Source organism: Ambystoma mexicanum, chromosome 5p (genome assembly GCF_040938575.1).
Source record: "Ambystoma mexicanum isolate Mex_15411 chromosome 5p, UKY_AmexF1_1, whole genome shotgun sequence".
In the NCBI taxonomy this organism is placed as follows: domain Eukaryota; kingdom Metazoa; phylum Chordata; class Amphibia; order Caudata; family Ambystomatidae; genus Ambystoma; species Ambystoma mexicanum.
In genome coordinates this window covers 892769750-892793280 of record NC_090930.1, presented here as the reverse complement: position 1 = coordinate 892793280, position 23531 = coordinate 892769750, and the positions used below count along the sequence as shown (strand labels likewise).

The 23531-nt window shown below is 46.1% G+C and overlaps 1 protein-coding gene across 4 annotated transcripts in view; it reads right to left on the bottom strand.

Moving 5' to 3' along the window:
- The window catches only part of TNS3 (tensin 3), a 1168488-nt gene that overhangs the window by 710353 nt on the left and 434604 nt on the right, over positions 1-23531 (bottom strand). For all 4 annotated transcript variants that reach the window (XM_069613336.1, XM_069613334.1, XM_069613335.1 and 1 more), the window contains exon 2: positions 22368-22479. In XM_069613336.1, coding sequence (XP_069469437.1) covers positions 22368-22479 — 112 coding nt within the window. The remainder of the gene's footprint in view (positions 1-22367; positions 22480-23531) is intronic.

Here is a 23531-nt window from a genome sequence, read left to right as displayed (position 1 = left end):
GTTAATATAGCATACAGTGAGTCAGCTCCTCATGTGTTGGCAGAAGCTTATCGGACTTACGAAGTTCCTGGAAGCTTAAGCAAGCCGCTAAACTTAGAGAGGTATTGCAGACTAGACAGGGAGGTGGTAGATGGACGAATACGAAATAGTGCGGCAGTAGTACAGAGTCACAGTACCTTGTTCAAAAAGACACTCGAAGGGCTTCTGGCAAAGGGCAATTGATGGCAATGGACAGGCAGGGACAGGCCGAACACCTTTTTGATGTCGGCCTTAGCAGGCCCCGCTATCCGTTTTACAGTTGCGTGTTTCCTTCCATATATATAATCACGCAAATGGTTAATGTACGTTTACATCACTAAAACTTTATTCTTTATGTTGTATATTCTTTTTATTTATTCCTCAATTAGTATTTCATGGTATTGCGATTTGTGTTTTTATTTAAAAAATATCAATTTTACTGCATAGGTTTTATACTTTATTGTACTTTGATGGACATATTGATTTATCCGAATAAAGAACTTGAATTTATACCCTACAAAAGAAGTGTAAATCTGGCAGTAGGAGCACTGGGAGAAACGTTTCCTAGAGTGCATCGTTACTCATGGTGTTGCCCTCCATCCCTATTCAGCATAGTCAATGGTGCAGCATCATGGGAATTGCAGTGCAATGAGTTCACATAGGTTTGAGCCAGAGGCAGGATTTTGATTTAATTACACCTCCTCTCAGGCCACTATATGCACGCACCAGTACTTTGTGTTTAACTTCAGTTCTTTCGGCCCGTTTACTGGTGCAATAGCCCTTGGGCACAACCACAGACACAACAGTGTGGCGGTTTTCTTTGCCGAATGTGTCTACAGACAACTACGGTTGTTAACAAAAGATGGTTGGGCAAACCCCACTTAGTGGGGATTCACTGTTTCTATAATTAAAGCCACACTCAGGCTCTCTCGCAAAACTCCCTCATTTAAATTCTTTTGCTCCAAACTGCCTCAGGCTTTTTCACTCTCTTTCCCCCATCTCTTTACCTTCCGCGGGGGCACCTACACCCACGTGGACCCCTTTTGCTTCGTGGGAAGGGTGACACGGAGATGGCCGAGAATGCCACTTTAAGTTATTCAGAGGAGGAAACCATTGAACTTATCCGGGGCCCTTCCTTTTTTGACCCCCCCGATCCCAACCAGCCGGCTACTTCATCAAGTACAGCTGAGGATCTACTAAAATTAAGAAAAAAAGCTTTTCGAACTGAACTCCATGGGCATTTCCTTCGGGAATATTTGAAGAAGAACATCATACCCAGTGGTTTAATAGTGCAAAATGAACCTGGACTATTCTTAGAAGACAAAGAATACACTACTAATTTTAGCTTCATCGCTACGAAGTGCAGCAGAGACCTTATGGTCCTCACTATTACCACAGCACAACGTATCAACACAGAACTACAAAAAAAATGTACAGCCAGAAGAATCCAAATTTAAGAACAATACCTTACTTACCGACATAGAGGCACAACTTGCAAATATCAATAATCAGTTTGAACAATTTAAGTCAAACACATTAACCAAGAAAACCAACAAACTAAATAAGGATATAAAATATTTTAGGACTGAAATCATTTATCCCTATACCACTGAGGGCTACATTGACTCCCTAAAGAAACAAGGAGGTGGATCCCAAACCTCCCCACGAAGTAGACGAGGTAGAGTCACATTCTCAGGATCGAGTAGCTCGGGCTCCTCGGGTGGAAGTTCCCAACAGAACTTTCCTCCATATCAGCCCTACCAATTTACACAACCACAATTCCAGGGCCCATACCCCCCACCTTTCCCTTTTTTAGGCAGAGGAGGACAAGGAGGGGGATGGGGTCCTCCTTTTTGGAACACACAAGGCCAGGGACAACGGTGACGGAGACGTTAGACCATAGTTCTGACAATAACCAGCTACCGATATTCAACTTGGGGAACTTTAACCTTACCTCAGATCAAATTTCACTTTTAACCAAAGGTCTTTCCTTTGTACCAACTGGCGACACAGATTGGTACAAGGCTGAAACTGAAATGCGCGGTTTCTTTCGGATCTTAAGACTTTGTGTCTTTTTCCAAGATCATAATACACAAAACACAGATCCGGATACTGGCCTTCCTCCACAGTCATCTTTTACCCCCTCTGATAGCCAAACACCGGATGATCTACTCACCTTTGAGAGCTGTGTCGAGAGACATCAGACGACTGAAGACCAGCAAACATAAATTACATCACAATCTGACCAGGGGCGAGAGAAAAGCCCTCCAAGATCTTTCGAGTAACCGGGACCTTATCATTAAGCCAGCAGACAAGGGTGGGGGTATTGTCCTGATGACCAGTATACCAATATGATCATGAACTTACTGAATGATGGGGTCAGTTACCGTATACTTAGGAAGGACCCCTCTAAAGAATTGCAAGCAGAGATCTCGGAGATGGTCTCATATGCTCACGACAGGGATTGGATTACAGATAAGGAATCCAGGTTTCTTACCACATCCTCTAACCGCACTCCCTGCTTATACGCTCTCCCCAAGATCCATAAAAATCTACAGGATCCTCCGGGCAGACCCATTGTCTCGGGATGTGGTTCCATCTTGGAACCCCTGGGGCAATTTATTGACCACTTCCTGAAACCTTTGAGTAATAAGACCCAATCATACCTCAGGGACACGACACATACCATTCAGATTTTTGAGAACTTGCCCTTTGATTGTTCCAAACAACTTTTAGTAACAATGGACATTAAAGCATTATATACGTCAATTCCTCAGGACGCAGCAATAGATTGCATAAACGAACACCTGACACGGCACTATGCTGAGGTGGGACAACATCGGGTCCCACCAGAATTCATTACTGAATTAGCGACTTTTGCCCTATGTAAAAACTTTTTTACTTTTGACAATCGGTTTTATTTACAGGTTAAAGGCACAGCTATGGGTGCAACTTTTGCACCCAGCCTAGCCATCCTTTTCATGGCCTCCTTTGAGGAAAAACACATCTTCAGTCATACCAACCAGTGGAGTACCAAGATCTCTCACTGGCATCGATATATCGATGACATTATCTTTATTTGGACAGGCAATGATACATCCCTCAAACAGTTCTTGGAATGGATTAACACTTGTGATAACAATATCCAATTCACAATGGAATACAGTTCCACTCTGATACATTTCCTTGACTTAGAAATTACAGGTCTCAACCACAGGCTCACTTGCAACCTTTACAGAAAAACTACAGATCGGAACACCCTTCTTCACTATCAGAGTGACCATCCATTACACATCAAACAAAATTTACCGTATGGGCAGTTTCTTAGAATCAGAAGAAATTGCACTTCTCAGAATGACTTCTATGAGAATGCCGAAGCACTGGGCAAACGATTACGCACACGCGGATACCCCAAAAGATTGATAAAGACTGCAACTAAGAGAGCTAGATTTACGGACAGAGATTCACTTTTGACATCCAAGCCGGAATCCAACACACCAGATGAAGCAAAACTTACATGTGTCTTGACCCATGGACCCAATGTTTTCGCTTTCAAGAAAATGATCCGCAAGTACTGGCCCATCATTAGATTACAACTGGTGGATGAGCCCATTCCTCGGTTTGCTTTTAAAAGAGCGAAAAATATTAAGGAATACTTGGTTCACTCCTCATACAGTAAGGCTCCACCACGTACAGGCTTGTGGAATCTACGCAAGGTTACCGGACATTATCCATGTGGATCTTGTTCGGTATGTAAATTTACCAAGAAGATTCAGACATTCAACATTGGCAACAGACAATGGGTTTTGAATAACCAATTGAACTGTAAGACCAGCCAAGTCATTTATTGTATTGAGTGCCCGTGTGGGCTTCGATACGTGGGACAGACCATGCGAAATGTTGGGGTCCAGATCTCTGAGCACGGCTCAAGGATCCGCTGTAAGAAAATCACATCTCCATTGGTCACACATTACTTGGCCAACTCCCACACCCCCAATGACATTCTATGGTGGGTCCTGGATAGGATCCACACTGGTCAAGATGTCCAGCATAGATTTCTGGAATTGGAGAAAAGATGGGTCTCCAGGTTGGACTCCCTGGAAAATGGACTCAATGAGTTACCTCCCTCCTAAACAATTCATACTCCACAGGTTATTGATTGGGTACAACCTAAACCCCCCCCCCCGCTCTCTTTTGCCATGCAAACTGCTCCCCCCACAGGGTTTTGACACATTGAGCTTTGTGTCACACACATTACTCTCGCTTTCCAGTAATAGATCACTTAACTGGCTGACACCCCTCAGTATTTCTTACTTCCCCCATCTTTATACACATTTTACTTCTTAATTAGTTCAGAGATTACATTGGCAGAGGTTCTGCCCAGGCATCTCTACCACCACAACCAAACAACTTTTTGAGGCTCCACACTGGGCACTAAGGCCTTGTACACACAGGTCCCCAAATATTCCCCCCCCTTTGTTTGCGCAGATATCGGTTGGAGTCAAATAAACCTCCCCCATCCCCCTTTTTTCAGAATATATACGCATTTGTTACCTCTTTGCGTACTGAGTGTGGGCCAAATCATTACTGAGTCCCGTACACAGCAATCGGATCTTGCGCGACACGTCCTTATCTGCGTGCTGAAAACAAAACCATTCTCTGCACGCCGGCTACCTCGGGCTGATGCGGACGCCGACAAGCGAACCATTAATCACTTGTTCGCCCACAGACGGGCTATTCTTATCTTAACCCTGCTCTGAGAGGCACATACTGGGTTCCTGTCCCTAGCCCAATGATTGGCTGGACAAGACACACACCCCCTGCCACTGAACACACGCGGAGACACCGGATTGGGCTTCACACCCAGATCAGGCACCGGCCCCAATGCCTGTGAAGACACGTCACGGCGGGTTCGGAAGGAGATTTATTCTCTTCTTCCGCATTCCTAAGAACATTCCGCAAGGATCTTTCAGCGCGGCACACATCGAGCCAGAGGCTGTCTCTCCCTCGCTCACTTGCCCAGGCTCACCACCATGGAGCCCAGCCATACCGCCCAATGAGGTACGACATAGGATCCCGATTCCTCATCCTCCTTTATCCCGCCATATGCAACATCCCCATGGCCACCTATCCCCAGTTATTCTCTTTCTAATTGGCCTCCCTTTCCCCGTTTCCACACCATGTTTTACTTCAGGTGCGCAAATACGGATGTATTCACCGCCTCACAGCACGTTTTCTCCCAGATGCAAGTTCCGGCTGAGTAATATCAGCCTTCAGTCAGTTACCCGTGAGATCCAGAACGGCCGTCCTGAGCATCAGTCAGCCAAATATAAGACACTACAGGTACCATCCCAATATTTCTGTTTTTCAAATCTGCCTGCCCTGGAGAACCATCCGCTTCACGTTTCGTGGTCTCTTTGTCTCCATACTGACTCAACTTTGGAATAATTTTTCCATACCTTTTTGTTTAAATTCATAGACACCATCTACGGCCCGGTGCGAATCATTACATGGCCGCTGGATCACTGATGAGTCCTTAGTTCGCTACCCAAGCACTACACGTGCACTTGAGACACATGTACAGACAACTACATGCCACAGCTTTTCACTCTCCCTACTATCACGCCTGGTAAGTTAATCCTTGACCTTTCAAATTCTTCATGGCAATTCCCCACCTTAAATATCCCTTGGGGTCCCTAATGTCTTTAGGTTGCGTTCACGCCTCACCTGTATACCTTTTCCCCGCGGAGTGGATGGGCCCTTTTGGGTTGGTTGGGGCACTTGCGGATCTTCATGAGAAGGGGTTTTTTAAGTCAGAACTTTTCCCTCTACCGGGGGGTTGTCACTGGCAGGTCACCAGGATATTCCCCCTTCATAAGGAGATTGAGACATGACTCTGAATTGACCTGCAAACATGACCAGTCTCATGCATTTGCAGCCGGCTTGACCACATCCACCCATCTACTTAATCATGTTCTATACAGACCATTCCCTTCATCTTCCAACTTTAGGCTTCTTTTCCCTCTGATTCTACCTTTTTTTCACAACTCTACTCAAACTAATCTCTTCCTCCTTCCCTCTTTCGTTTTTTCGACAGGGTCTTGCTAATACTGCCCTGATGAAGGCAGAGTGGGCTCTTCAATTGCAAGGAGCATCCCTTTCACCGCCGAAACACATTATTTTCCTGAGGGGATTGGAGGTCCCGTATAAAATATCGGATCTGAATTGAACCTCCTACTCATACCTATACTTGATGTTTGATTTCAATAGAGAGTCAGGATGCATGAGAATTCATGCTTATGAATGTAACTGATCCTTTCAGATCACTGCTAATTATAACCCCTTTGCTCTCTCAACATTTAGTGTTTTTTCTCTTCCCCCTCATTCGTTGGCAGACCCCACCCAATTGTATAAAAATATTTACATTTGGGAGTTTTTTCTCTAGGTACTCAACAACACCATACAAAAAAGTATTTGTTAACCTTTTTTTGATTTGAACGACTTTTGATGTCACAATACTAAAGAAAGTACTATATGTATTTCTTATCATGTTTTAATGATTGTTCTGTGTTTTCTTTCCTCAATTTTTGGTTTTTGTCCAACTTCATTGTACTTTGGTTTTTTCAACATATTATTTAGAAGAAAATGTCTTGATTTATGTACAAAAAATGTTTTATTGACTGTTTATGCCCTTATGTCTTTTTGGGAACAGTTTTCACTTGATACACGATTTTTCAATATAAAACTTCGTTTCACGCATACAAATTTGTATGACCTTTCTTGATGTTTTGGAATGTGATGTATATCAACCATATGTAGATGGTATCACCCTAATGAGTTCACATAGGTTTGAGGCAGAGACAGGATTTTGATTTAATTACACCCCCTCTCAGGCCACTATATGCACGCACCAGTACTTTGTGTTTAACTTCAGTTCTTTCGGCCCGTTTACCGGTGCAATAGCCCTTGGGCACGGGCACAGCCACAACAGTGTGGCGGTTTTCTTTGCCAAAGCACCCAGAGGGCCACGTACCTAGTAACCACGGCCTAGTGCATGGGTTTTTGCCACCGGTGGCTCGCCAGATGTTTTAGACTTTGACTGCCATGGTCCCTCACCATTAACAATGCCAGCTAGGACTGATGGGAATTGTACTCCAGATCCTCTGGAGAGGCAAAGGTTGCAGCAAATATTTCTACAATGCAATTTTGCACCAAGGCAGTATTTGCCCTGGTGGTAATGCTGTGTCCTAATAGCACCATGAATTGACATGGTACAAAAATGCATTCAATGTGTCTTTTTATGGGGGGGGGTGGAGGGTGGTGTGCCAGGAGAGAAAAATCAGTGCATTGCACTGAATAAGTAATCTTCACATTGTGTAGAAGCTCACAGGCTCAGCAAGGTTAACACATCACCCGGGTAAGCAGCAGGGTTTATGGGATGTTTGGCTCCCCAGCACAGACACTTGGCAAAACAATGTGTATAGGGAGACATTCAAACAAGGCACATAACTCTGTAAAAAGCAGAAAAATAGGAGGAAGTGACTCATAGGTCTCAGTATGGACATAAGGACTACCAGAGACACTTGGATTCATGGGAAATGGAGTCTGGTTAGGTTTTCTTCGTTTAAAAAAAAAAAAAACAGACACAGACCCTTTGGTACTCGGATGCTCGCTTACTGCACTCTTCTCAATCCTGCTTTCTTTTGTCATTTCTGCATAACTTTAGCATTGAAGAGGGCTCTGAAGCGCCATAGGAGACATGTTAGAGCTATATAAAGCACCTAAACAAAAAACAATAATGTGACATTTAATGTAAACATTAAGATTCCTTGAATAGTACAAACGCACAATGTTTGAAAATTCAGTTGCAATACCCCAAAGGTGCAGCGCACAGAGCAGATTGCCCCCAGCTTTGCTGACAAAGACGCCTCGGGCTCAGTGATCTGTGTGCTGCAGAGCAGATTAGATCAATGAGCACCCAGGTTCGCCGAGGGTCAAAGATGCCTCAGTGACCTGGGTAAGGGGTGTGGGCATGATTCACCCCGACGGTGAAAGGAATGCAACTTCCTCTTGTGACCCTCGCACAATGTTTGTAAGCCGGTGAGGGGTCACAAGAGGAAGTTACAGTTTGGGGTCGTGGTGTGTTGAGGCAGCTGTGTGCCAGCCAGCCACAGCGCCACGCAAACAGCAACTTCCCCAGGAAGTTGCTGTTAGAGCGATGCTGTGGCTGGCATTTCGGTCACAGCTGACTGACTTGATCATGGCGGCAGGCTCATCTCCCGTCGCAGCCGTGGCGGGATAATGTCCCGGCGTGGTGGAACCAGGGGGCCCCAGCAGGGCCCCAGCTCAGCCCAACTTTTTGGAGACAGGCTGGCCCCAGCCCACATAAAGCACTGATCTTAAGAGGTGCAATATGGCTCCTTTCAGTTCATCACCCCTCTATGCTCAATGGCGATGGAACTACGGCCCACAGAGTTGATGCAACGCATTGGTTGATAAATTGAAAGATAGATGTATCATCTGTGTCAAACAATGAAATTAGGAAGGGGTCTGCGTCTAATTCCGCCAGGGGTAGGCGGGCCTTTGAGGATGAATGCATGTTTCTGTGGTGGGGCATGAGGAGCAGTGCCAAAGTTTACTGATGAAGCATCGACTTGTTTTTTAGTTGCCTGTTGAGCAAGACCCTTTCATGGTTCACGCAAGTTATACTGTGCAGTTATTCTAGGCACAGCCCACTACAAGCAGGGAAAAGAGTCCGCTCTTACTGCCCTTGTTTAGACCCACACCATTTATTAAACAGACTGCATAAACGTAGAAAAACAAAAACAGGCGCGCTGTCAAGAGTAGAAATGAAGCAGAAATAAAGGGTTGTTTGGAGGAGATGAAAGCTGAACTGCGTGGGCCAAAAGATTCAGCAAGGAGGAAATGGCAGACTAATCCGGTGCTGGCTGCGAGCCAGGTAGCTCTTTAGAAAAGAAAGGTTGAGTGACTGGAAACAATCCAGGGGAAAATGCTGCATGGACCACTTTCCTACCCTTTGGCGGAGTTGTTTCCGATTGGTGAAGGGAATTTGGCGCCATTGAGGCCCGTTTCACACGGCCAAAGATTCATCGCATTGAATCCAGGCGGCTGAAGGATTATGGTCACTGCCGCGGACAAGCGGGTTTTAAAAACGGGTCTGCGATGTAGCCCCAATAATAAATGAAGTCCTGAAAAGGAACAATCGCAACAACAAAAATCTCCTCGCCCCACTGTGCCTACTTTAATATCTGTTTCCGAGGTGCATAAGAAGCGATACCAAAACCAGCCAAGGCTTCAGCGAACACGGCTACAGGCAGAAGGTTTTCTGCGAGGGCACCCTCCTACAGCCTGTATGGCATGGGTTTGAAGGGCAGAGACAACCTGATGAGCCAATGGGATATGCAAAAAAATAGAAAATCCAGCGGAAACTGTTGCTCAAACCGCAGCATCAAGTCTATCGACTATCCTTCCCCTCCCACCTTACCATCAGCGAGCACATCTCCTCAGGAGCTGCCAAAGGTGTGGCGCGTGCGTCTGGAGTCAGCACATGATCGGGATCACGCCCCTTCATTGCACACACGGTAGTTTGCTTCCATGAGAAATGACAGTCATCAAGCTATGGAGAAAAGGTGGCCTGTCCCAAGGGTCATACCTGGCCATCGGGCAGACTCCCCAAGAGTCTCAGCTGAGAACCAGAGGAGGCGCCACAAACCATAGCAGGATGGGCAAACTGCATCCCTGGGAATCTTGGCCAAACTTCCAGCACCCCCCCCCCCCCCCACACAATCGGAGGGTCACCAACCTATACATATATATATAGATTAAAATGATTGCTTGTGCCAGTGCTGGGCTAACAATGCTCATCGGTCCAAGAGACAAAGGATCCTCCTGATATATTGAAAGGGTGAACAACGATGACATATTTTCAAGGACCAACACTTCATGTCTTTGCAAATTTGTCACATGAAATAATGAGGATGCTGAAGCCCTGACCGGTCTCCCTTCAGAGGGTATTTATGAGTTAAGCGCACGAGAGCCTACCCATAGAGCCATCGAAAGTCCCGCAAGAGGGTAAACTACATTATGGTCTATGCTACCTTATTGACCTGTGTAATCACTGCTTGCAAATTAAAACAGATTTTGTCCACTTGTTGGAAAGCAGTTGGACCCCCACACTACTTTCTGTGACAGAAAACACTGCTCCCTCAGGGATGGTTGCAGAAAGACAGGAGCTATAATTAAGCAGATATTTTGGCATAACGTTTATAGGGGGTGATAATTTTGGAAAAATTAGGCCAAAACTAGGGAAAAACTGGCAGGAATTGCTAAGAATCGGCAATGTGTAATGTGTGCTACCATAAAGCATCAATGTCCACAGATACAGGCAGGCTGAATTGGATCAATTTATTTTGAAACCAGAAATCAACATCATATATCAGACCAGTACATTTTACACCACAAAGCCACGTTTACAATTATAATTTAATTTAGAATTGTTCTTTTAGAAAGTGCTTAGAAAGTGCTTAATATCTGAGTGAACCAGCATCTAAGTGCAGGCCCGGGATTCAAACCTGTGTTGCTCTGCGTCAACTTGCTTCCAAGACAAGCGCGTTGCCCCGGAGCTATCCTCCCGGCCCATTTGTTCATACAATGTATACATTCATCAGCATCAACATTGGAAGATTAATTTTAAATGCCAGGCACCTATGGAGACAAACGCCCTTAAAAATACCAAACCAGGAAATCCATGAGCGGCAATTTGTAAGGCTCAATTATGCTTATGCTATTCACCCTCCCATGCAAAATCACTCTTTTGCGATTCATTGATCAAATGAGATTTTGTAGACATAATACTTCCGTTTTCCCTCTATTTGCATATAAAATACATCTTGCCTTTTGAGCTAAAGAATCAGCATGAGGTTGGGGGGAGGCAGAGAGTTACATGGAAGAACAAGTTACATACCAACTGGCAACGTTCTTTTGACTGGATGTTCCTCCCACATATTCCTCCTCTTTGATGTTTGTATCTCGCCAGCTTCGCTGCTTTGGAAAATCTTTTCTCGGCAGAGGGCGCTGTGCATGATGTTGTGGCGTCGATGTCCCTTGAAGGCCGCTGGGCCGTGTAAACGTCACCAGTAGTATAAGTATCTTGTGCTGCCCCGTTGGCTTCAGTTCTGTTTTTTCCATTCCATAAAGCGAGGAACTAATTCGGCATACCCCAGACCGTAAGCTCTCAGGAAACGCAGAGTCTGATTCACGTAAATTGTACGGCAGGGTAGGCTCGGAGAGGCAACGAGGAATACGTGGGAGGAACATCCAGTCGAAAGAACGTTACCAGTTGGTAAGTAACTTGTTCTTCGTTTGGATTGTGTCCTCCCACGTATTCCTCATCTTTGATAGACTCCCAAAGCAGTGACAATTTGGAGGAGGGAGTACTACTTCGATTTATGTTATGTTAAAGGATATTTATACCACGCACTATCACCACCGGAGTGGTCCCCTTGCGCTCTGAAAAAGGGAAGGGGGGTGAGTTAGTGGGAGTAAGCTGGAAAAGTGCAAGAGAGCAGTGATGTGCTGTTGGCGGCCTCAGCCCGGTAGATATATTGGCTGGTCTTGCGTATTTTCGGTCGGTCGATTGTCGTCGTGTTCTGTTGTGCAAGTCTATGTGTGGTTTGTTTTGTTGTTGCAGTGTAGTGAAGTTTGTGCGGATTTTTGTGTTTAGGCTTGTGGTTGTGTTTGGTTAGAGTTTGAGAGGTGTATGCAGAGGGGAGAATTAGTGTGTGTCACATGCTAACATTCACATTTCTATCTAGATGCGGCGCAGGTCAATCTTTATTGTGAATGGAATGAAGGACTGCCTTAGCAAAAAGGCCTTCTTGAGAAGAAGAGGAGTCTAAGCAGTAATGCTTAGCAAAGGTATGAATTGACGCCCAAGTTGCCGCTGACCAGATGTCAATAACAGGGACACCCCTTTGAAAAGCCATAGAAGTTACCATGCCCCTCGTGGAATGAGCTTGAAGCCCTTCCGGCGGGTTTTTTCCAGCAAGTCTCTCCAATTGGATATAGTTTGTTTTTATACTGCTAATCCTAACTTAGGACCGGTATAACCCACAAAAAGTTGGTAATCATGGCAACATTTTGCCATTCTCGCAATGTAAAAAGTCTGAGCCCTTTTTGGGTCCAGTCTATGCAACCTCTCTTCCTCTTTTCCCAAATGAGGAGGAGTGTAGAAAGTTGACAGTGTTATCTTTTGCAACAGATGAAAGCTAGAAACTACTTTTAGCAAGAATGAAGGTTTGACTCCAAGGACTATGAAAAGTAGTATGAGGAGGCTTGCATGAAAGAGCCTGCAACTCACTTAACCTGCAGGCTGATGTTAGTGCCACAAGAAGAGCAGTTTTCAGTGTTAAGAGCCTTAACAAGATTTAAATCCCAAGCAGCGACATGGAATGGGACACGAGGGTACACGTTAGTGAGTCTCTTCAGAAATTGAATTAAAAAGGTATTTTGAAATAGGAAACCTCTTCAGAGGAGCGCTTAAAAATGGAAAGTGCCGCCAGGTATCCTTTTATTGTTCCAATCTGGAGACCCAGATTGGCCAGGTGTAATGGAAACGAGCACCACAGGAGTGCCACATTGAAAAGGGTCCACAATTTTGTCCTTGCACCAGTTACTGAATTTATTCCAACACCACCAGTACAAGGATTTGGTTGCTGGCCTTCTGGCCGAAAGCAAAATCTCCATTATGTCAACTGGGAGGTCCCAATCCTTATATCTCACCCTCTCAGAAACCATGTGTGAAGGCTGAATGTCTTGACCTCTGGATTGAAAACCCGACCTTCCTCTTGTGAGAGAAGATCCTCTCTTTGTGGAAGACATATTGGAGGGCAGATGGACATGTCCAGAAGGTCCGGGTACCACATCCTCCTGGCCCAATCCAGAGCAATTAGCATTCCTAAACTTTCTCAACCTCCCGATCACATGAGGAATCACGGGCACTGGAGGAAACGCGTACAGGAGTGGAAATTCCCAGTCCACTACAAACGCGTCCCGTAGAGCTCCTTTGGAGGAAATTCCCTTGAGCAGTACTGATCGCACTTCCAGTTGACACTGGTCACAAACAGATCCCCAAAGGGTGAAGAGCTCTTGAAGGACTTCCTCAGCTAGATCCCACTTTTGGGAGACTGCTCTGCCTGCTCAGAGCGTCCGCCGCATTGTGTTCTGCTCTCCGGCTAGGTGAACTGCAAATGGAGAGATTCCTTCTTGTATTGCTCAGAACCAGAGCTGCATTGCCTCTCTGCATAGTGGTAGTGACCGGTTGCCAGTCAAAGGATCGAATCTAAAGGGTCGACAGGTCAAAGGATCGACACCAAATGGTCGACAGGTCAAATGATCGCATTTTATTATTTTTTTTCACATACTTTTTTTTTTGGGGGGGTCCCCCCTAACACCCTTTTTTTGTTAAAAAACACTTTACCTAAACGAAAAGCCAAAAAAAAGATATATCATTAAAAAAAAAAAATTCGATCCTTTGACCTGTCGACCCTTTGGTGTTGATCCTTTGACCGGTCGACCCTTTAGATTCCATCCTTTGACTAGACACCGTAGTGACCCTCTCATGTTGAGGTAGTACATGGCCACTGTGTTGTCTATCATTATCAGGACATTCTCTCCCCGTACAGAGGGCAGGAAGGCCTTCAGCGCTAGTCTGATTGTGCTCAGCTCCAAAATATTGATGTGTACAGTTCGTTGGTGTGGGCTCCCCACCCCGTGAGTGAGGAGTCCATCACTACTGTTATCTGCAGCCATGGTTGCCAAAAAGATTCTCCCTTGAGAATGCTGTCCTTGCAAGAACTCTGTTCGGAAATTGCAGTTGATACGACATATTCCCAGAAAATTGGGACCACTGATTTGAGAGCCCATTGAAGGGATCTCATTCCCAATCAGCCCTCAGGCACCAGAAAAAAATGCAGGACACCATGAGACCGAGCACCCTAAAAAAAAAAAAAAAAAAAAAAAAAAAAAAACTAAAATAAATAAATTAAAAAAAATAGGAGGCCGGAAGATGTTGGGCATTCTGGAATTTTACTACCATTTGCTGAATGTGTTGAGTTTTCATCTCGGGAGGCAAGGCTTTCCCTGAGGAAGTATCCAAGATCGCTCCGCTGAACTTGTCTCACTGGAATGGTATCAGATGGGACTTCTTGTAATTGAGGGAGAAGCCCAATCTGTGTAGGGAGTGGCAGGTGATACAGTGATGCTCCTGGGCTTGCTCGGGTGAATGATAGGTAGGGGTAGACGTGAATCCCCCCTCTCCTGAAACTTGCTGCCACTACCGCCATCAGCCTGGTGAAAACCCTTGGGGCGGAGGTCAGTCCGAATGGCAGAACTCAAAACCGATAGTGGGAACCGCCAACTGCGAACCTCAGGTACTTTCTGTGCTTGAGATGGATTGGCACATGAAAGTAAGCATCCTGAAGGTCCAACGATACCAACCAATTTTGGAGTTGGAGAGCCTGAAGGATCTGAGAGAGGGTAACCATCTTGAACTTGTCCTTCCTGAGGAACTTATTCAAGTTTCTGAAGTCCAAGATGGGTCTCAATCCTCCATCCTTCTTGGGAATCAGAAAATAAGGGGAATACCAACCCTTGTTCCTCTCCGCTACAGGTACCTGTTCTATTGCACCTTTCTCTAGCAGGATTAACATTTCCTGCACAATGAGCGGATTTGGAATTTTGACAGAGTTGGTTCCCGGTGGATGATCCTGAGGCCTTTTTAGAAAAGGCAGGCAGTAACTTTGAGATTTTGTTTCCAGTGCCCAAGCATCTGAAGTAATGCCCTGCCATTCGTTCAGATGCGGAGAGATTCTGCCTCCCACCAGGGTCATGTGGGTCAAGGCCTCTAAGTGGCTTAGAGGCAGCTGCAGCAGCGACTGAGGGTAAAGATACCGGTTCTGGGGCTGATTTAGCAACCCTTCCTCGTCCACCACGATGGAATCTTCTTTGCCCCCTTTGTCCGGCCAGTCCTCTTCCTCTACCAACTGAGGAAATGAAGCGAAAAGAATGACCTCTCCAGGAAGATGAGCCCGAATAAGCGCGGAGGTTGTCGAATGGAGGCGCTAAGGGACTTAGCAGCGCCTTGGAGGTCTGCAGCTTCTCCAGACTTTCATCTGCCTTGCTGCCGAACAACCTCGAGCCGTTGAAGGGCATGTTGAGCAGCCTGGCCTGCATGTCCGGTGCAAACCCGACTTTCTCAACCACACAAATCTGCACAGTACAGTGCTTGAAGCCATGGATCTGCTGATGCTGTTGGCAGTATCCAGTCCTGATTGGAGACACTCTCCCATCGCCTCCTTGCCATCCTTAACTAAGTTCAGAAAGCCGTCCCTTTCCTCACCTTCTGGAATGCGATCAGCCGCCATGCAAACACAGTCCCACAGGGTATAAGTAAACCTAGCCCGGGTACAAGTAACATTAGTGGAGTTACTGCCCCAGGTAAAGACCTTGCGCATGGGCGTCCACTTTTTTTTTTTTTAATCGTCTCGATCTGGGCAATAGAGGGATAAGCAGACTGTTTGGTCAAAGTAGCAGCCTGGACTACCAAACTCTCAGGTGTAGGATGTTTACTGAGATAGTCAGGGTCACTGCTAGGGGGACTATACTTCCTAGAGAAGTTGCTGTTCACAGCAGGACCAGATTCTGGGTCTTCCCAATTGGCTACCACCTTCCTCTGAAGGGCGTTATGAAAAGGTAAAATGGGGTCCTTCTGGGGACCCTGGTCCAGGATGTCCATCAGGTCATCCTGTTCAAAAGTTGGTGAAGCCCTACTCCAACCCATGTACTCAGTGAACCTGTTCATAAGGTTTCTATAACCTGAATCAGCATGGTCTGATGGGTCAGGTTTACCAAATTCCAGCTCTGGTGTAGTAGCGAGACCACTAGCATATTGGAGGGAGTCACAGAGGTCCTTCATCCTTGGCTCAGGGTAAATTAGCTCTTCAGCTACCTCTCTAGTGCCAAATCGCACTTCAAATGGAGAAAGGTCTTTATCCGAAGCACTTTCCTCTTGACAAATCTTCGGTACAGGTTTGAATATTTTCTCCTGAACCGGTATGTGCGTCGATGGAATCGAAGATTCTGTCGACAGCGTATAAAATGGCTTCGAGAAAGGGGTAGATTTTTCTCTTGATTTTGTCATTGAAGCAATCAGCACAGATGGCGTCGACAAACTCATTGAAGTTTTGGATGTTTTTAGCTTCTTTGCCAGTATCGGAGATGGCCTCAACTCACAAGTCGATACCATCGACGCCTTTCTGTCGGGTCAAGTATCTCGAGTCTCTGATTTACTACTCGTCTTTGCCAATGTAGTTTTGGACCTTCCCGAGTTGTCCAAAAGAGCGACCGGGGTATGGCTCTTGCGTGACTCTTGAGGGGGGTTGAGGCCGCATTCTCAAAGATCTGCATCATCTCAACCCTAAAAGGCATTCCATTTACTAGGGGAATCTGACCTAGTCGGTCATCGTATGACCTCTGTAGAGGTATCCGATGATGAAGAGGGAGACCTATGGTGTCTCTTCTTCGTCTTCTTCAAATAAGAAGACAAAGATTGTCTCGACCGACTCCTCGACCGGGACCTCTTCGAATGTTTATGCTGAGTGGAGTCCTTAGACTCCTCAGACTTTTTATACTTCTTCGCAGCAGCCTTCGAAGCTTCCCTCCCAACCGCCTGTTTACGTCTGCATTCCCGGAGAGCTTTTTCAGTCATAGACTGACAGGACCTGCAGTCGTCGGTCCAGTGGCCGGAACCCAAACACCAAAGGCAGACACGGTGAGGATCAGTTATCAACATTTTCACCCCACAGTCGTGACATTTTTTAAAAATCCCAACTTAGGGTTTGAAGGGTTTGAAGAAGAAGCCATTTTTCAGAAGAAAAACAAAGCGTGCCATTGTTACTGTAAGCTAATCTATCAGAAAAACGGAACTGAAGCCAACGGGCACGGCACAAGCTACTTCTACTACTGGTGACGTCGACAAGCCACGGGGGCCTTCGAGGGACATCAGCGCCATGACATCGTGCACAGCGCCCTCTGCCGAGAATCATTTTTTCTGAAGCAGCGAAGCTGATGAGATACAAATATCAAAGATGAGGAATACGTGGGAAGACACAATCCATTCGAAAAGGGGCCTAATTTAGTAAAATGTTTTCCTGCTGCTGCATGGAGGGCAGGAATCTAAGAAGAAAAGTAATTTCTTTATGACAAAGCTAGATGAGGCAAAAGGGCCATCGCCATTTTAGTCTAGAACCATGCAATAAAATTCACCATTAATTTGATGCAAATGGATTATCACAACACTACTGTCCAAATCACTACAAGAGTGCACGACAAACCCTAAACTGCATTTAGAAGTCTTCATGGGACTATGTTTACTAAGCTTGCACTCTGCATAACCCCATCACCCCGCCTACCAATGGCCGATTGCTATTGTTACACGTTTGGCTTTCCAGTCCACAAATCCTTCAATATGATCTTACAGGCATCTAAGTAACTGGAGTAAGGAGCTAGGCAGCTCCCGTTAGTTGTCTTGTTAGATCGACATCAATTGCAACCAGGAACTAATGTTACTCCCCAGGATAACAGGTGCCATAAAAACATACCTATGTGATATTAACACTGTATGCTTTGGGATGTGTGCAAAGGCGCATCTTAAATTTTAGATGCCCTGTGATTTTAGGGTTTTAAAAGTGGGACTCCAAGTCAAACCAGGAGTTCATAAAGGCAGAGTACAGAGTAACTAGACATGAATCCACTTTGTTATGTTATATGGGTTTGTTTTGCTCACCGCTGACATTTGCATGATCTCCAGGTGCTTCCACCCTTTTAGTGCCTGTTGTAAGGAAGGCATTGTATCAAAGTAAGGCAGACAAGTGATCACAGTTCAAGGGGGTTTATTGAGCTTTTATCAGGGGTGTGTAAAAAAGAACCATTGCCAGTCATTACCGCTATGCTACAAAATAGTGTGGGATAATGTTCACAAAAAGAAAGAAGTGGTCACAAAATGATAAGTCAGGATGTTTAGGCCGTTTGGCTTCCCTTCCCCATGTTTTTAGCACGGGGCAAGGCAGGTCAATCGAGCACAGCACACTCTTGGGCTTCTTCGGCACGAGGTCACAGTTCCTTTTACCATCATCAGGGCCTACTGTGCCCAAGTCACTTTCATTCAAAGTCTCTTGCTTCAGAGGGCCTTATGTACCAGAAACAAAGAAAAAGTTCCTTTTCAAATATTCAAGTCGGGCGATTTACTATTCGGCCTGGATCTCCCTCAGCCAAGCTCAGATCTTTCTTTCACAATTAGCCTCCATCAGTCGGGTTCAGACCAACTTTAATTCACAGGCATCACTCAGTCGGTTCACATTTGCCACAACAATATCTTCGCGGTTGAGTTTGGCTGTTCACCCTGGATCCCCACCTTCTGGGCTCAGATCCCTTTTAGACAATTAGTCCCCCTCAGCTGGGCTCAGGCCAATTTCAGCTTGTAAGCAATCGAAGACTTGCGAATGTGCACCGGATCCAACTTAACCCGCTGCAGGAGCACCTTGATTTACTGTTGAATAATCTCTTACACGCTATGGGGAGTGGGAGGGTACTAAACAGGGACCTTCGAGTGAGCACCCACGTGGCTCCGGACCACTCTGTATCTGGTACCTATTTTGGCTTCATAAAGTTCAACCGCACACACGTTCTTTGTTCATACAATGTTGCTGCTTACAACCTTGAGCATAACACAGTCCTGTCTGCTATCAGTTTCTCCCAACTCACTGGCTGTGCTGAACTCGTTGGTGTTACTTTGCTGTCGGAGTCCAGGATAGTACCACAGTGGCAACCACTTCTCCCAGCCTTGGCTATCAATGCGAAAGGGCCCAGTGTACCTTTGACACACACTACACCATTCGTCAGCTGTAATTCCTGGTCTTATGGTTCTTTTCCTTGAGGCTTCTTGAAAGTCGCAATCCTTTCTTGAAAAGGGCAAGGGTAATTCCCTCCTTGTCCTCTCTGGTCTCGCCGTCTTTCTCCTCAGTTTAAACTGCCATCCCAGAATAGCTGCTTCCTTGTGCGTTTGGCCTTACTCGGAGTGTGCTTTCGTGCTCTGCCTTTTATCCATGTGGGGAAGTGTGATGGAAGTCAGGTGTGTGTAGTTATCAGTAATTGCCTGACTTTGTCTGACCCTTGTGTTGGGACATGCCAGGTATACGGCTCTGGTGTTAGTCTGTTGTTCACAACAAACTGCCCATGAGAAAGTGTTTGTTGGAAAAGGGGGGTGGCGGAGTGGAGTTTCTAGATATCCTAGACTCCCCTCCGCCCCCATCCAGGTGATCCTCACGCACTGGTCCACCCCTAGGAACTGGATCCAATAGTGATAGCCGTGTCCTGGCCACCTGGATGACAGATCGCCAGGGACTAGCGAGTGAGACACCTTCAGGTTTCTCACACCGTCCTCCCCAAAACATGTCCTGTGGTCCCCAATGTTTTCAGGCAAATAAGATTGTACCCAGGGGTCCATGGGACTTCTGCAAAACTAGGGGCACCTTTTAAGAGGCTACTATATAAATGAACTTGGGGTTGGTCACCCTAAGCTACCTAGGGTTATCCAGACGTGGACCACTTGCTCACTGTGCTCATAGAGGCACAACTCCACCTCACTGATGCGGCCTGATTAGGCCGCAACACACACCTGGGTTTGCTGTTGGTACTCTTGTCCAAATGAGGATTGCCATAGTATTTCAGTGCTTTACTGCTCAAGTGGGCGCGACCAAATATATTGTAAGGGTGCAGAGGTAAGGCTCAGACACAAAGGAGGCATAGTTTTGGTTAAACACTTTTAATAGCCAGTTAAAGGGTTGGGGAAACTGCCTCTCTGCCCTTAAAGCCAAGAGGGGTTTCAAATAGTCAGACACTTGTGTCTAAAAACCCTGCTTCTGACCCAAACACTAGTAACGTAAACCTAATGTGCAAGGACATTGTTTTCAAAACTAAAGTGGCAATGACAGTTCTCGCCAACATAAAAGTTTGCTGTCTTGATGATTAAACAAAAGACATTTTCCTTTTCCACAATATACCACTCCAATGATTAGCGGTTGGCTCCTTTCCCCTGGATTCCTTCTGGTTGTGAAACAACAAAAGAAACGTTCCCTTCCTTTCTTAATCTCATTGGGTCCCAGACCCCATACTTTCTTGAATTAACTTTATTGTATTGTTAGATTTCCATATAGGTGCGAGTCCCAGACTCACAATGCTCTTTTATACCAGGTTGGTGTACTCTCCTGCCAATCGTATGTTTTCTTCTGTTCTGTCTCTGTTTCTGTTTCTGTCAGGGTCCCAAACCCACTTATTCTCCGGCTCTCATATGGGTGTGGGTCCCAGACTCACAACAATGTCTCTTGCCTGCTTGGTTTACTCTCCTGCCAAGTATACAAGTGTCTTTCTTTCTCCCATGTTCTCGGGGTCCCAGACCTCCTTATCCGGTGTTCTGCAGTTGTTCCAAGACCCCTCCCGGACCTCTAGCACCTCTCAGTCTGCCTGCATACCTCTGTGTGATTCGCATCTTCTGAGCACCAGTGCTTTGATGCAAGGCTCCGGCAACATTAGAGTGTTCCCTTGGGTCGGCAGCATCTCCGGCGGTCCATTCTTCTTACTCACGCTGGACCTTCCATCTCCAGCCGCATTCGGGTTGTTCTTCTCGTCAGTGGTTGCTCCACCAGTCTCTGTTCCCTTCTCGGGCAGTGGCAGTTCTTTTGCTTCCAGTGGCATTTTGAACTTTGGGACGCCCAGAGGGTTGCTCGGGCAGCGTATGAAGCAGCTCCTTCTCCCGTTGTGCTCCTGCTTGCCTCCGTGCACGGCGTCTTCTACTTCCCTGTTCACAGGATCAGCGTCTCATGGGTTTCATTGTCGGAGGATGGCTCTTCCCATGTTGGTTTCCCCGTCTGCCATTTTGTATTTCCTTTGACCAATCAAATGCTGTGAGAGACTAGACCGTTCACTGATTCTCTGGAGTGATCTTCATACTCCTGGTCATCTTCTTCACAGTACTTGTAATGGAAGTATATGGGAAGCAACTTTTATTTTCAGGGCAACTATTCAGGTCTAACATAACAAGTTGGTTGACCCGCCCCAGTACAAGGAATGAAAAGGGAGGACCACTGTCTAAGTGCACGGGAGGTGGGATGGACCTGACCGGCCAAGCTGGTCAGGGAGGGGCCCAGGAAGGCAGTGCTGGTTGAGGGGTGCTGCTGGTGTAGACTGGTCAGGGGGGGGGGCAAAAGGGGGAGGCTGGAGCGGTGTGTGGTTCAATAAATGGATCAGACCACCAGTCACAGGGACTGGAGGGGCCAGTTTGCAAGGGAGTCGGAGTTAGAGAATAGCAGAGTGTTAAGAAGCTTTAAAAACTTAAGGAGATCCGGCTTAAGTCTGAGAGGGCAGGAAGGCCATTCCAGAGGGAGGCGCCTGCTGAAGAGAGAGATCAACCCCCGACCCCCACTCTCTGTTTGGAAAAGTATCCAATTTGCAGAGAGTTGGAGCTAGAGGACCGAAGGGCTCTAGCAGACATTGGCACTGGTTGGACAGAAGGAAGGAAAGTTTGGCTTGGGGAAAGAGGGAGGGTCTAACACAGTGGTCGTAAACCGCCTCCTCAGGGGATAGTCGTCCCTAACCCCATTAAGGGCTTCCTCTCCCATGTGATCCTCTCCAGTGCACCACCCCAAGGGGACCTTTGTACTGTGGATGCACGGCCCTGGCCCCATGGGAAAGGTCTCTCCCTAGGGGAGAAGGGACGACATCCACAGATATATATAAATATATATATAACAATATAACACACAAACACACCCACAACCCATCTTAAAGGCCATCAATGGGTCAACGGTTTATAATTTTAGGAATTGGACAAATAAATGACTTTATTATGAAGTATTACACTAGGAAATCTCTACAATACATTTAAAGATTTAAAGCAGAATGGGTCACATAAAATGGCCAACATTTTCTAGTTTGCACTTCAAGGGAAAGTTAGATTTGTTGCATGCTAGGTACCAGCTGACGCTATGTTGTGTTTATGCACATTGTATAACCTCAAGTTACATTGACTTACATTTCAAAACTACTTTGCCAGTGGAAAACGAAAACAGTAAAAAGGCTGCTTGATGATGAAGTAGTGTCGGTCAATGGGTACGAAAGGTGTAGACTGGATGCTCTTAGAAAGGTCCCAGCATGGAATTAGGTTTCATTAACACTGGAGCCAGCCCGCCTGGGTGGTGCTGGGCGCCCTCTCTTACCTCTGCAGGAAATGCCTTGGCTGTCGATGGCTTGCTTGCAGAGATCGCAGGTCTTGGGCTTCTTAAAGGATTTGTTCTTGAACGTGTGAGACCTCGAGGCGAATTCTTCTGGCTGCAATTAACAACAAATAGTAATTGATACTTATATTCCAACACCTGGTTTGCAGAGCACTAGTAAACGTTAATTTTAGAGTCGCTGAACTAGAACAGCAGTTGTGAGGACCACTGCGTGCCTCCAAATATTTCACTGAGACAGGTCTTCATATCATTTCTAAAAAGGAATCGCCATGTCTTAACATCGATTTAAGATCTGAGGTGCTAAAGCATTTTTTTCAAGGGAAACAGAAAAGTAAAGTGAACAAAAGAGAAGGAGTATAGGAAAAGAAACCAAGGTGGCGAGTTACAGACAGTGGTGAGCCTCCCCCCCCCAATCAGTTTGCATCTTGAAAAAAAAATAAGTCATGCCAATTGTGTTAGCAACAATGTAATGGCCTTGCATGTACCCATAGTCTTCCACCGCTCGTTCCCACCAATAGACTGCGGATGCATGCTTCGATCCTAGAATTATAGCAGGTGAGTCAGCCACTTGAGCAATTGGCCTTTACTGGAATCAGGACTTTGCAGGCTTATTTCATAAATCTGGAAAGACGCCTCTTCCCGCAACACTCTGGAGTTCGATTACAACCACAGTAGACCAAACAATCCCTTTCTCCCAGCTGTTTTAAAGTTAAACATCTGTTGGAGTGCTTTAGCTTTTATGAGCAAGTAACATTTCGCAAAGCTTTGTATGGCTCATGATGCGGATCTCTTGAGTTCTGCTTGCCGATTGCTACAATTGAAAATAAGCAGTAGAATTCACTTTCCTAGCCCATCCTCCTGGAGATCAAATTTGGTGTACCCTCCACTCCTCTAAGGTCATCATTAATGTCTACTTGAATGGCACTGTCCTGGTCCAAGACCCCCAGGCCAACCTTCTCTTTGATAAGACGCTTCCCACGCCTCATCAATTTCCTTTCTACTCCCGCTGTCCCTTCTCTCCCTTGCTTGGCTTCCTTGCCTCCCCCCCTCTGCTTCCTCCTTGGCTACCTTGCCCTTTCCTCCTTCCTCTCCTGCCCACCCTTGGGCTCCGTCTACACCTCTAGAGGGCATACCCCCGACCTGTAC